At 45.5% G+C, this 12,269-nt stretch overlaps 1 protein-coding gene across 1 annotated transcript; it reads right to left on the reverse strand.

Annotated features, from left to right (window-relative positions):
* Nucleotides 1-6,245: 6,245 nt before the first annotated feature.
* LOC109737530 (uncharacterized) lies at nucleotides 6,246-10,930 on the reverse strand. Its single transcript, XM_020296661.3, has 10 exons — nucleotides 10,400-10,930; nucleotides 10,269-10,313; nucleotides 9,416-9,490; nucleotides 8,582-8,632; nucleotides 8,035-8,172; nucleotides 7,832-7,951; nucleotides 7,237-7,295; nucleotides 7,091-7,146; nucleotides 6,907-7,013; nucleotides 6,246-6,797 (listed from the first exon to the last, which is right to left on the reverse strand). Exons 1-10 carry the CDS (start codon nucleotides 10,913-10,915, stop codon nucleotides 6,555-6,557), a joined length of 1,410 nt encoding a protein of 469 aa, XP_020152250.2. The 5' UTR covers nucleotides 10,916-10,930; the 3' UTR covers nucleotides 6,246-6,554.
* Between the last annotated feature and the right edge of the window lie 1,339 nt (nucleotides 10,931-12,269).

Here is a 12,269-nt window from a genome sequence, read left to right on the forward strand (position 1 = left end):
TTTCTATCCCCAAGGCTATCAAAGGATGGAGGCCCAAAGACATCCAAGTGAAGGAGCTCCAAAGGCCTCTTCTAGTAAATGATAGTCGTGGGAGGGTGAGTCTTTTCATGTAGCTTTCCTTCGATACAAGCACTGCATGCACGATCTTTAGCAAAACTAACATTTGTTAGTCCACGGACATGGTCCCCCTTGAGAAGACTTTGCAAAGATCTCATATTGACATGGGCTAGATGGCGATGCCAAAGCCATCCCACGTCAACTTTAGCCATTAGGCATGTCGCGGTCTTAGTGGGTCACTCCGAAAAGTTAATCACATAGAGACTGTTCTCGACATGCCCAACAAAGGCTACTTTAAGAGTCTTGCTCCACAAGAGGGCCACGGTATCAACATCAAAGAAAGTGGCAAAGCCCATGAGTGCAAGTTGACAAACGGAAAGTAAATTGTATGCAAGGGACTCAACAAGCATGACCTTCTCGATCGTGAGATCATGAGAAATGACAACCTTGCCAAGCCCCAATACCTTAGAGGACGAGGCATCACCCCACTCGACATTGGTGGGCATAGATGGAATCTTGTGAACGTCCACCACCAAGTCCTTGCTTCCGGTCATATGATTAGTGGCTCCACTATAGAGCAACCATGATCCCCCACCGGAAGCAAACACCTACAAGAGATCAATGCTTGGTTTTAGGTACCCATTTTGTAATGGGTCCTTTGATGTTAGTAACAAGGGTCTTCGGAACCCAAATAGACCATTCCATGTACTCATAAGGAGAACCAACAAATTTGGCATAAACATGTCCATCACTAGCACGACACAACACATAAGAAGGGTTAAAGTCGCCGGCTTTGTTGGGAAGGGAAGTGTTGCCCTTCTTGGCATCACCACCCTTCACGGTGTTCTTCTTCTTCTCCTTAGTATCACCCTCTCCCTCCTTCACAAAGGTTTGCTTGAGAGGGGGAGGTCGTTTGGCCTTGTCATTCTTCTTCTTGTTCTTGGACTTGGGCGCGTACCCAATCCCTTCCTTGGCCACAACTTCCTTTTGATTGCTCAAAAGGTCGTTGAGGTTCTTCTCGCTTTGTATGCAAGACACAAGGCCTTTCTCAAGTTGCTCCTTCAACTTAGCATTCTCCTCAACAAGATGCACATGCTCACAACACGGGTTAGTAGCATTTGCATTATCAATTAAGACCATATGAGGAAATATGGCTTTCTCCTTGGTTAGCTTTACTTGGAGTTGATCATGAGACTCTTTGAGGCTAGCATGAGCACCCTTCAAGACCTTGTGAACCTTGTCAAGTAAGTCAAACTCCTCTTTGAGTCTAGCAAGATCAACCCCAAGCTTGGCCTTCTCGGAGGTTAGCACGCGAGAGACAACAAGAGCATGATCAAGATCTTTCTTTAATTTAGCATGATCATCGTTGTGTGACTCCTCAAGAGCCAAATGAAGACCACACTCTTCCTCAAGAGCATTGGAAAGATCCGAAATCTCATCGGCATAGTCACGACTATGCCCCTCCATCTTAGAGATGGTATCTTCGTGAGCCTCGATCATGTCATTGGCTTCACCAAGTTGTTCCAAGAGAGCAACGAAGTGCTTCTTGGATTTACCCTTGAGTTTACTCATAAAAGACTCAAACTCATTCTCCTCCACATTAGATCCATCATGTTCATCAATGCAATCCGTCAAAGAAGGATTATTAATGATGGTAGTTTTGATGTTGGGAGTTACCTTGTTGGTGGCTTTAGCCATGAGGCACTTGGCGGTGATGCTCTCATTGGGTGAGTCGAAGAGAGACACTCGTGGAGTTGTCGCAATGGCAACGGAGGCCATGGCAACCGACTCACCATCTTCTTCATCATCATCATCATCATCCTCATTGTACTCTTCTTGGACCACCAACGCCTTGGGAGGAGTCTTCTTGGTGAAGTTGCTCTTGTTGGGGAAAGACTTGGCCTTGTCCTTTCAGATGAGCTTGCCACCATTGTCCTCCCTCTTCTCATAAGGGCATTCCGCAACAAAATGGCTCACATTGCCACAATTATAGCAAGTCCTCACTCGTTGCTTGACCTTCGCGCCACTTGAGTTGTTCTTGTTGATGTTGGGCCTTGTGTTCTTCTTGCTCCAAAATTGCCTTGAAGCAAGAGCCATGTGTTCATGATAGGCATACTTTGTATCTTCGGGGTTGCTCTCCTCTTCTTCCTCTTCTTCCTCTTCTTCCACACTAACCTTGGCCTTCAATGCAAGGTTGGGCTTCTTTGCTCTTTGAGAACGTAGCACCGCATTGTCGGCGGTCTTGTCCAAGATGATCATAGCCACAAACTCATCCAACACTTCACTTGAGGACAAGGTGTGGAAGTCCGGCCTTTGATGAATGATGGAGGACATGGCCTTGTGGTAAGGCATCATTGCCTTGAGGAATTTGTGCTTGATCCAATTGTCATCCGTGTCCTTGCTCCCATGATCTCGGAGTGAGGCCGTGAGTTTGGTTACTCTCCGATAAAGCTCACGAGGTTCTTCATCTTCTTTCATTGCAAACTCATCGGCTTCATCTTGCACCACTTCATAGTTGGAGCGTTGAATGCTTGCGCTTCCCCTGTAGAGGGAAACAACACAATGCCATGCATCTTTGGCCATGGCAAAAAGCCGAAGATGAGGAAGATCTTCGGGTGGAATTGCATCTTGGATGATGAAGAGAGCATTCTCATTGAATTGATTATCCGCGGCTTCTCTAGGGGTGAAGTTGATTCGGTCATGTGGATAGAAACCTTCTTCAATGATTCTCCAAAGATTAGTATTCACATGATTTAAATGACGCTTAAAGCGATAAACCCAAGAATCAAAGTCCTCATTTTTCACAATCTTAGGGGGAGGACCGGCATGATTCAAATGGGTGGAAGGAATCGGTCCACCGTAAACAAGTGGAGGTTCCACATGGGCAAAGATGCCGGTGCCATTTTTACCACTAGAAGAAGGAGCCTTTTCACTAGTAGCTTCCCCCTTGTCGGAGTTAGCATCCGTCACCTTGTTAGTGGGATCACCCACTTTCATCGGTGCGGTGGATAGTTTAAGCCCTTCTAGGAATTTATTAAACATGCTTTCAACCTCGGTCGTCATGGAGGTTTTCAATGTGTCCAAAGCCACATTGAATTCCTCACGAGAGACCGCGGTTCCCCCATCGGCCGTAGACGAGACCGGATTTCACACCGGAGTGCTCCTCCGCACCGTCTACGGTGTCAACCATACTCTTCGGACGGCGAAGTCCTTAATAAAGAGACGAGGCTCTGGTACCAATTGAAAGGATCGATATAGTTGACTAGAGGGGGTGAATAGGCAACCAACAATTTTTAGCTTTTCTTTACCAATTTAAACTTTGCATCAAAGTAGGTTGTCTAGATATGCAACTAGGTGAGCAACCTATATAATGCAACAACAACAAGCACACAAGCAAGCAAGGGATATAACAAATAAGCTTGCACAAGTAAAGGCACGAAATAACCAAGAGTGGAGCCGGTGAAGACGAGGATGTGTTACCGAAGTTCCTTCCTTTTGAGGGGAAGTACGTCTCCGTTGGAGTGGTGTGGAGGCACAATGCTCCCCAAGAAGCCACTAGGGCCACCGTATTCTCCTCACGCCCTCACACAATGCGAGATGCCGTGATTCCACTATTGGTGCCCTTGAAGGCGGCAACCGGACCTTTACAAACAAGGTTGGGGCTCTCTCCACAACCGAATTGGAGGCTCCCAACGAAACCACGGAGCTTCACCACAATGGAATATGGCTCCGAGGTGACCTCAACCGTCTAGGGTGCTCAAACACCCAAGAGTAACAAAATCCACACAAGAAAGTATGGGGAAGCAAATATCCTTTGGTGGAAGTGTACATCTAGGTCTCCTCCTGCAATCCCTAGCAAATCAACAAGTTTGAGTAGCTAGAGAGAGAGATCGGGCAAGAAAGCTTGAGTAGCATTAATGGTGGAGTGAGAGAGGTAAGAGGTGAATGTGGTAGGTGGAAGAACCACCCTTATATAGCAACCCTAAAAATCCAACCGTTACTGCGATTTTTGTACTACAGCGGTACAACCGGTCCTTGTCTCGGTACAACCGGGACTCATGGTTTACCAGCAGAAACCTACCAGGCGGTACAACCGGGCGACCAGGCGGTAGTACCGGTTCATGAGAACAACCGGAACAACCGCCCAGCCACCGCTCAACCACCACATTGAAACAGTAGGGAGTCACCCCTGAGTGCGATAGTCGAGCGGTACAGGACCGGTGCAACCGCTCGGTCTTGAGCGCTTGGGCGGCTAAGTCCTGAGCGGTAGAACCGCTCAAACCACCGGTGGTACCGGTAAGAAGGGAACGACCGGACCAACCGGGCCACCACCGCCCGAGTACCGCATCAAAACAGAAGTTTGACCGGTACTTGGGCGGTGCTTGGCCGGAACCACCGCCGCAGTCTTTGCTGAGCATGGTGGCGGTACCACCGCCCGGAAGCAGCGGTACAACCGCTCGATCAAGACTGGAAAGTGCCAAGAGCCAGCGGTACAACCGCTCCAGCGAGCGGTACAACCGCTGGGAAACCACAGCAAGCAGTAAGACAAGAAGTGAAACACTCTCTCTCTCAAAACTAAGGAAGGCAAGAGAGGGGTGAGGCAAGTGTACGTGAAAAGATTCCCCAATTCCTTCCAATGTGGATTCCCTCTTGATAGTACGGGTTCCCTACGACCAAAGAGATAAAAAGCGTAGAAAACTCCGTCTTCCATCTTTTCCTTCCAGAGAGAATAGCTATCCGATGTAAGCCTAAACACCGAGAACCTGAAGCACTTAGCACAAGATTAGACCAACAAAGGGTTGTCATCATCATCCAAAACACAAAGTAGGGAAATGCCCTTACACTCTTTCTCGGTCATTGCCTACAATGGTTAGTATCAAAACTAACCGAACAAGAACAATATATCTACCACGCTAGAGGAGGAAGAAGGATCGCTGCCGCCGGCCCGAGGCAATTGGCGAGAGGTGACGAAATTACTCCCACCTATTTTTTGGGGACGCGTGCGAGCTCGCGCCATCTCTCTGCTCGCACAAGTTCGACGGCGCCACGTTCCCCTCCATGCACATGGAGAGCTTGGCTCCCTGCCGATTCGGGGGTTTCTCCGGGGCTGGCAAGCGGTGCTTTGAGGTTCGTCCAGGCCAAAATTTCAATGCAACCCAGCTAACCAAATGGGCGAATTTGGTCTCCCGGAGGCTGCATGGGGGGATGCAAGCAACCAACCACGTCCTTGATGTAACTTTTGATTATATCAGAGTTCAGAGATCTTTCTTGTCCGTGTGTGGTTCAGTCTCTCCGATTTGATGCAATTTATCTAACTAGTGCAAAGGTCGTATGGTATAGAAAAAGCTGTTCTATCCCAGTAGTTTCTTCCAACGGGGATCAGAACTAGGAAGATGAGCAATGATATATTGGAACGTATGCTCTTCAGGAAGCTGTCCCGCTCTGTAAATGACATCTGGAATCCTTTCACTTGGATCCAATCCAATCTGAAGATGAATGTATCTCAGGACTGCTGCAGGTCTGAAGCCTCCAGGTGTAGATGTCTGGTGCCAATACAGTTGATCCATTTTCCTTCTTCTTCTTCTCTTCCGTCGTCGTCTGAATGTTGATGTCTGCCGTGGATGATACAAGCAGGGTAACCAGCAGAGATAGAAAATATATTGGATTACATCGCAATGTAAAGCCAAAAAAAAAGGGCACCAAGTTGGGACTCAAACAGGTTCCCAAGCCATTCCTGGAAAATATATTGGATTATCATACAGGTTCAGACACAAGAAGGGTAACCAACAGAGATAGAAAGAATCGCAAATAAACCAATCACAGAAACTAATTAAACGGTTGTATTCATCCCTGTATATTGCCAACTGATCAATCCAGTGGCACCAGCACTATGTAATGTGCCAACACAAGAAAGAATACACAAGTATCTCTGCTTCATTACTGTATTGGTAGGTAGGCAGCAGCCCCAACTCAACATTAACCTAGCAAAATCTGTTGAATTTAAGCATGTGACATCTATTGGCTTGTATTGCCATCAGCAGCAGAACAACACAACTTAACCCAGCCTTGTTTAAGTGACTAATATAAATGAGAAAACTAGGATATTTTCATCATCCACATTGCTGTAAACAAAACGGCAAGCCACCAAAGATGTCCAAACAAGAGCAATATTTGTGTCTTCCAGAACATACAGAAAGGACCAGCTGATATCATGCCCATGTTCAAATTTCAAAAACACAATTAAGAAGTTCGAATGTGATCACAGAACATTCACTCGTATACCAGCCAACAGAAGAAGAATGCACAAGTATATGCTATGCCTACCCCAACTTCATCAGTGGATCTACTCTACAACTAAACTCAGCAACACTCTCATTCAACGGCAGCATCCCAACACAACTTTAATCCGGAGGAATCTGTTGACTTGAATTCTGATCAGCAGGATGTTCTCTCTAGGAAGTCTGTTGAATTGAACTCTGATCACCAGGATGTTCTATCTAGGAAGCCTGATGACTTGAACTCTCGGAAGGAGGAGCGTGTGGGTAGATGATGTCGTAGTGATTACCATTGTACAGCAGGGTCACAGCCGGACGGGGAACTCCAGGACCAGTGTATATATCTCGAGCATATCCTCCTTGGAATGTTTCCACTATGAGGGTTACGTCAAGCGCGCTGGCCAAGGCCCTCATCATAAGACCTTCCGATTCCACACGAGCTGGAGTGACGTACAGAAAGCACCACTGTTTGTGCAACAAGAAGTCAGGTAAAATGAGTGCCATGTATCCAACAATATGGATGCACTGGAAATTCAGCACGAGTTAATGTAACGAAAGGGATGCTGATACTGACAACTTTTAGACTGTAAACTCCACTGGCGACATTTGGTATATGCGGTACATACTCCGCACTGTGCGAGCATATCTGGATAGCTACTAGTAATCTGAGGAAAGCAAAAACTAACCAATAAAATGTGTCAGAAACATGAATTACGATGAACAGAAGGAAATGTAAGTTCAAGGGTGTTTTTTCTCACTGTCTTGCGTCTTATCATATGTGGTGAAGAACTTGAGAAGTTCCTCTTTACGGAAACTAAAAATGGCACATATTATGTCAGTGAGATAGAATGCATTCATCTATAATACTTTGATGGAATTGCAGAAAACCAAGAGAAACAAAAACCTGCTAGTTGATTCCGTGTTCTTCCATCTCTTTACTTTCTCAAGCAGCTTCTTAAATGCCTGAAAGAATCAGCGACTCAATTATTCACAGTTGAAAATCATACCATTACAAATAATACATACAGAATACTGATCAAAAGCAGCATATTAAAGAACACAGCTAAGACAACTCCCTGAGAAGCTTCAGTCATTGCACATATACTATAGCATAGTAACAGAACAGTGAGGTGGCTGTACAATAATAACCAGAAGGTGCGCATTGTTGCAGTGCTCAAACAAGCATAAAGTTATGTTATTTCCCCATTATATTGCGGTTCTTCCTTTGCAAGTAAATTTCTCTTAAGGTCGTTGTTACAATCAGGTTGTTAACTTCACAATAAGCTTCAAATTTGAGTTTGTGCCAACATTGTCTAAAACTGTGACGGCATGCCACTACTGTTAAGCAATTATGCATCTCCTGCAAATGACAAACAAAGAGAGTGAGATGCCAGATGCTGCTTGAAGTGTACTTTGTAACCTGAAGAGAATCATCATCCCTTGCAATTGCAAGCATGTTTATCCAAGAAAGAACAAATATGGAGAAGGCGAGAACTTACTCTGCTGGTCCTGGGAAACTTAGAGTTCCATCGAAGATCTGCATGTCGTGCAGACGCTGTTTCAACAACATCAAGGAGACGGCGTTCCTCATCTGTGTCCGGCCTATCAATAACTTGCTCCTGTTGTACATTCGCATAAACAGAGAAAGTTAACTAACTAAACCTACATCATATGCTAAGAAAAAAGAGAGGAGGGCAATTACTAGGTAGGAAAATATGAAGCTCCTGTAGAAACACTCCCCATCTCCAATCACCGGTCTAAATTCTGAATAGCCATCAAGACTGTTCATCCCATTAGAAGAAACCATATAACGATTCCTTACTTCAGAGATGGGTTGTGTCTGCAACAACCACACAAATACGAGAATTCAAATTACAGCGTAGAACATGGAAAGAACATATCTAAAAATGTGATGGAAAGTTTGTTTTTATTCCAATTTTTGGTTTTTGAAACCACTATCATATATAATCCCATCACCGATATTGATCTATTGCTGTTCAGTAAGAAAAGAAGAACATATATGTTATTGTCTGATAAACTCAAAAACAGTACAAGTACGATTCAGCTTCCATCAAACTATCACAACCAAGAATTAACATACAATTTAGTATCCATAAAAGAGAAAATAATCCTTCTGAACAGTTCATCATATGGAACCATGAATCAAAGTATCTTGTGATCTAGGACATCATCCTGTAATTCCACGCACTTAAAATTTGAACATCACATTAGGCAAAATGGAGACAAACCTGGTGCTGGACATGTTCCGAACATATTTGCCTTCCTTCTCTACAAAAAATCTATTTGACAAGAAATGAAGAAAACGAAGTTAAAGTCCATACATCCTGCCAGTCTTACAATTGTACAAAATCAACAAGAAGGCGAGCATTTTCCTTTTCCCAGTAAAAAAAAAAAACAAGAACGTAATAGCAAGACCACAAACGTTCAAGTCCAAAGCTCTTTATTTTCGGCAACTATTAAATGAAATTATATTCTGAGGTTTCTGAAAGAGTTCGAGGTACCAATCAACCAAATGGCGAAACTTCTCAACCAAATCCTGAAGTGATCAGAGATTTTGCATGTAAATGACAAACGATTTACAGAAATTATGTTTGGTTATGCGGTCTTGAACTAATGTCTAGACTAAATCTTCTGATAGCAATATTTGTTTACGAAGGAAGATTGCACATTCAACTTCAGGCTCTGTTACGAAAATATTGCAGTAATCAGGACATGACCTCGAGATTTCCACAAATTTTACAGACAGCAATTTCAACAAAATAGCCATCCGCTTCAAAATACGATGCCAGATTTCGGAAAGACCCACAAGCAACAAGGACGTGTGTACTGCCGCCAACATTTGCCCTAGATTCCTCCTCTACTCTAGGACACCACATGATGCTCAAACCAAGATTTCTTGCCTTGATTAAACTAACAGGTCCAGAATTAACATGAAATAAACAGAAATCAAGAATCCCAATTCCAGTTTCTATGCACATAAAATAGGTAAGTACAAGAATGATCATATGGTCATACCACCCAAGAATCACAAGTGCGAAGATTAAATAAGATTCGGGTCATACCTTGTTCTTGAGCCAACTCCAGGGTGATTTCCCCTTTTCAGGCCTGGGTCTCACCTTGACTTGTCGTAGTTTCTCCTACTCCACAGAGTTAGCATCAGGATTCACACATTTTGTACTATTAGCAAGGTGAAAGGACTAACATGATTGAAAAATGTGGAGGTGTCCAAATCCTGTATACTCTTGCCGATTTCTATATGAACTGAGTTTCGACTTTCGAGGCTTCGTTGTCAGATTCAAACATTCAGGTAACAGATGGCCAAAGGCCCAAACTTCTCGACCAAACTCCAGGGTGGAGTAAGAGATCAAACACTTTTGCATAAAAGTGGCCGAGGATCTAGATAATGTACATCAAGTTAAGTAATCCAGTGCAAGCATTGAGATTAACTTCTCCTATAATACGATTCATTTATACCGAAAACTGATTCATTTTGGCTTCAGGATATCTTGCCAAAGTATCGCAGACACCACTGCCACAACATGATCCTCAAATCTCCTCACATTTTCCACTTGCAGCAAAATATGTCATCACACTGAATAGAAGAATCAACAAGCACAAGATTGGACAGCTAAATCTTGAACAGTTTCGAATAATCACAACAAGATGCCCGTTCGTCTCTAAATTCACACTGCGCCGCAAGAAGAACCCCGAGTCATAATCATGAGATACCTAATCAAACTGTCCCCAGCATTTGTCCCAGATTCAGCTTGTATTACTCTAAAACATCCCCAAGATTTCAACAAACTGAAGAGATCACAGTTCCACACCCCGAACAAGAAAATGATCAGATTCAGGCGAGCAAGCAAGAAGACCAGATTCAGGCGAGCAAGCAAGAAGACCAGATTCAGGCTATACCTTTTCCTTTCCCGGGAGCGCGTGTTTGGCGTGAGGCGATTCCACCTGCTCGAGAAGAAACCAAGAAACGTTCAAGAACGCACTCCAGTAACTCCAAAACTCCAAGAAAGAACATCGCGAAGCCCAATCACCTGCTCCTCCTCGCCCTCCTCGATGACAACCGACTGCCCCTCTCGTACCACCTGCATGTAGTCGAACGACCCCGTCGCATCCCTCGGCACCACCATCCTCCTCCCCGCCGAGGAGCTTGACCCCCCGGCTCCGAAGTCGGGGATGCTGCCCGCGGAGCTTGGGGGAAAAGGTGCCGGAAAGGGAACGGCGGCCAGCCTGCCCTTCCTTTCGACCCACGCCGCGGCGGAGCTCGACCCATCGGCGCCGCCGCCGGCGTAGTCCGCGGGGCTCGGAGGAGGAGGAATGTCCCTGGGCAACAGCGTCTCCTTGCCCTTCCGGGGGTCCACCACCGTGGCGGAGGTCGACCCGTCGGCGCCGCCTCCGGCCTGGTCGAGGTGGAGGGGCGTCGCGGGGGGAGGTGGCGGCGCAGCAGCGGTCGGGGCGCCATCCCCATTGGAGGAGGCGTTGGAGGCCGGTTCTTCGACGCGGTCCTCCTCCTCGACCGGTGGTTGTGAACCGGGTGCGGGTGGCTCCATCGCGGTCGCGGCGGGAGGAGTCGCGTGGCAATTCCGCTAACTCGCGGGGGGCGTGGAGAAGAAACTTGTGGAGGGTGCCGGATGGAAAAAGGGAGATGGTTCGACGGCTATTTATTAGGAAACCCTGATGGCGGTTTGGTCCTTGGGAGTTTTCTTTTCTGCAAACAACTCCACATTGAACCACGTATGAGTAGTAAAAAATAAGGATAGGCATACACAGGTCCCAGAAAAAATAAAATGCGTTAAAATAAGAAAAATAAATGTAATTTCCATGACAGCATATTTTGTGGTAATGAATTTAGTGGCGAGTCACATGTAAATTCCTTTGTTTCCTACGTAACCTGCCTGTACCGAAGCATTTTTTTGTTAGATTAAAATCGGGTTGGCTGATGTTTGCATCCTTCACGGACGCAGACGTGCTACCATGCATGCATGTGTTTGCTTCTCCTAGCCTACATGCACACCTGAATAAACAAGCTAGCTCATCTGACGTTTATAACTCAGTGTTGATTCACCTATTCTTTATTTTTTTGAGGGAATTGATTCACCTATTCAATAGTCCCACATTGCTGCTTTATATCCAACTATCCCACTCTTTGATTTTTCTAGGATATCAATAAGGAGAAGCTAAGAATTAGGGATTCCAAACGGTGTGACAAAGAGATAAGGAAATAGCGAGAAGCAAAGAATTAGGGATTCCAAACAGTGTGACAAAGAGATAAGGAAGAAAAGTGTGGCAAAGAGATAAGAAAAGAAGAGAATGAGGCTAATTTAACCGTAGCTGGACTGCAGATCGTGCGAAGTCGGAGGAGATGGCGCCATTGCTTTCCAGGAGTTGCACAACGCGCGAGGTGGAGGTGAGCAGCGGCTCGGTGTCCATGGCGTTGATATGCGGCAGAAAACGAAGAGATAAGAGCAACGAGCGTGGGGTAGGGCAATGGAGGTTTGCTCGGTAAGGCTGGAGATGCTCGGTTGTGTCTTCTCGGCCAGTGTGGGAAGGCTAGGCGATGCGGGCCTAGGCGGCGGTGCTGGGCAGCAGGGAGACTTGAGAATGGGAACAATAAAGGAGACGAGTTTTCATGCATGCCTCTCTTTTTAAGGAAAGGAGAGTGTATGTTCTCTCTGTACAGGAAGTGTTTGTTTTGGGCCAAGCTTAAAAAATTAAAAAAAAGTCTTCCCGACCAAACAACAAACTCTATCTAAAAAGGCAACATATCTCGTGAATCTGGGCTATTTCCCGTGTCCGTGTATCCCTTCTTTCTCAGCCCCACGATCTTAATCTTGCACCTCACATGCAGCCAAGCCTCTTTTTACATTTACCCGCCCGCTTTCTAACTTAAAACCATTATTATTC

Source organism: Aegilops tauschii, chromosome 6 (genome assembly GCF_002575655.3).
Source record: "Aegilops tauschii subsp. strangulata cultivar AL8/78 chromosome 6, Aet v6.0, whole genome shotgun sequence".
Classification (NCBI taxonomy): domain Eukaryota; kingdom Viridiplantae; phylum Streptophyta; class Magnoliopsida; order Poales; family Poaceae; genus Aegilops; species Aegilops tauschii.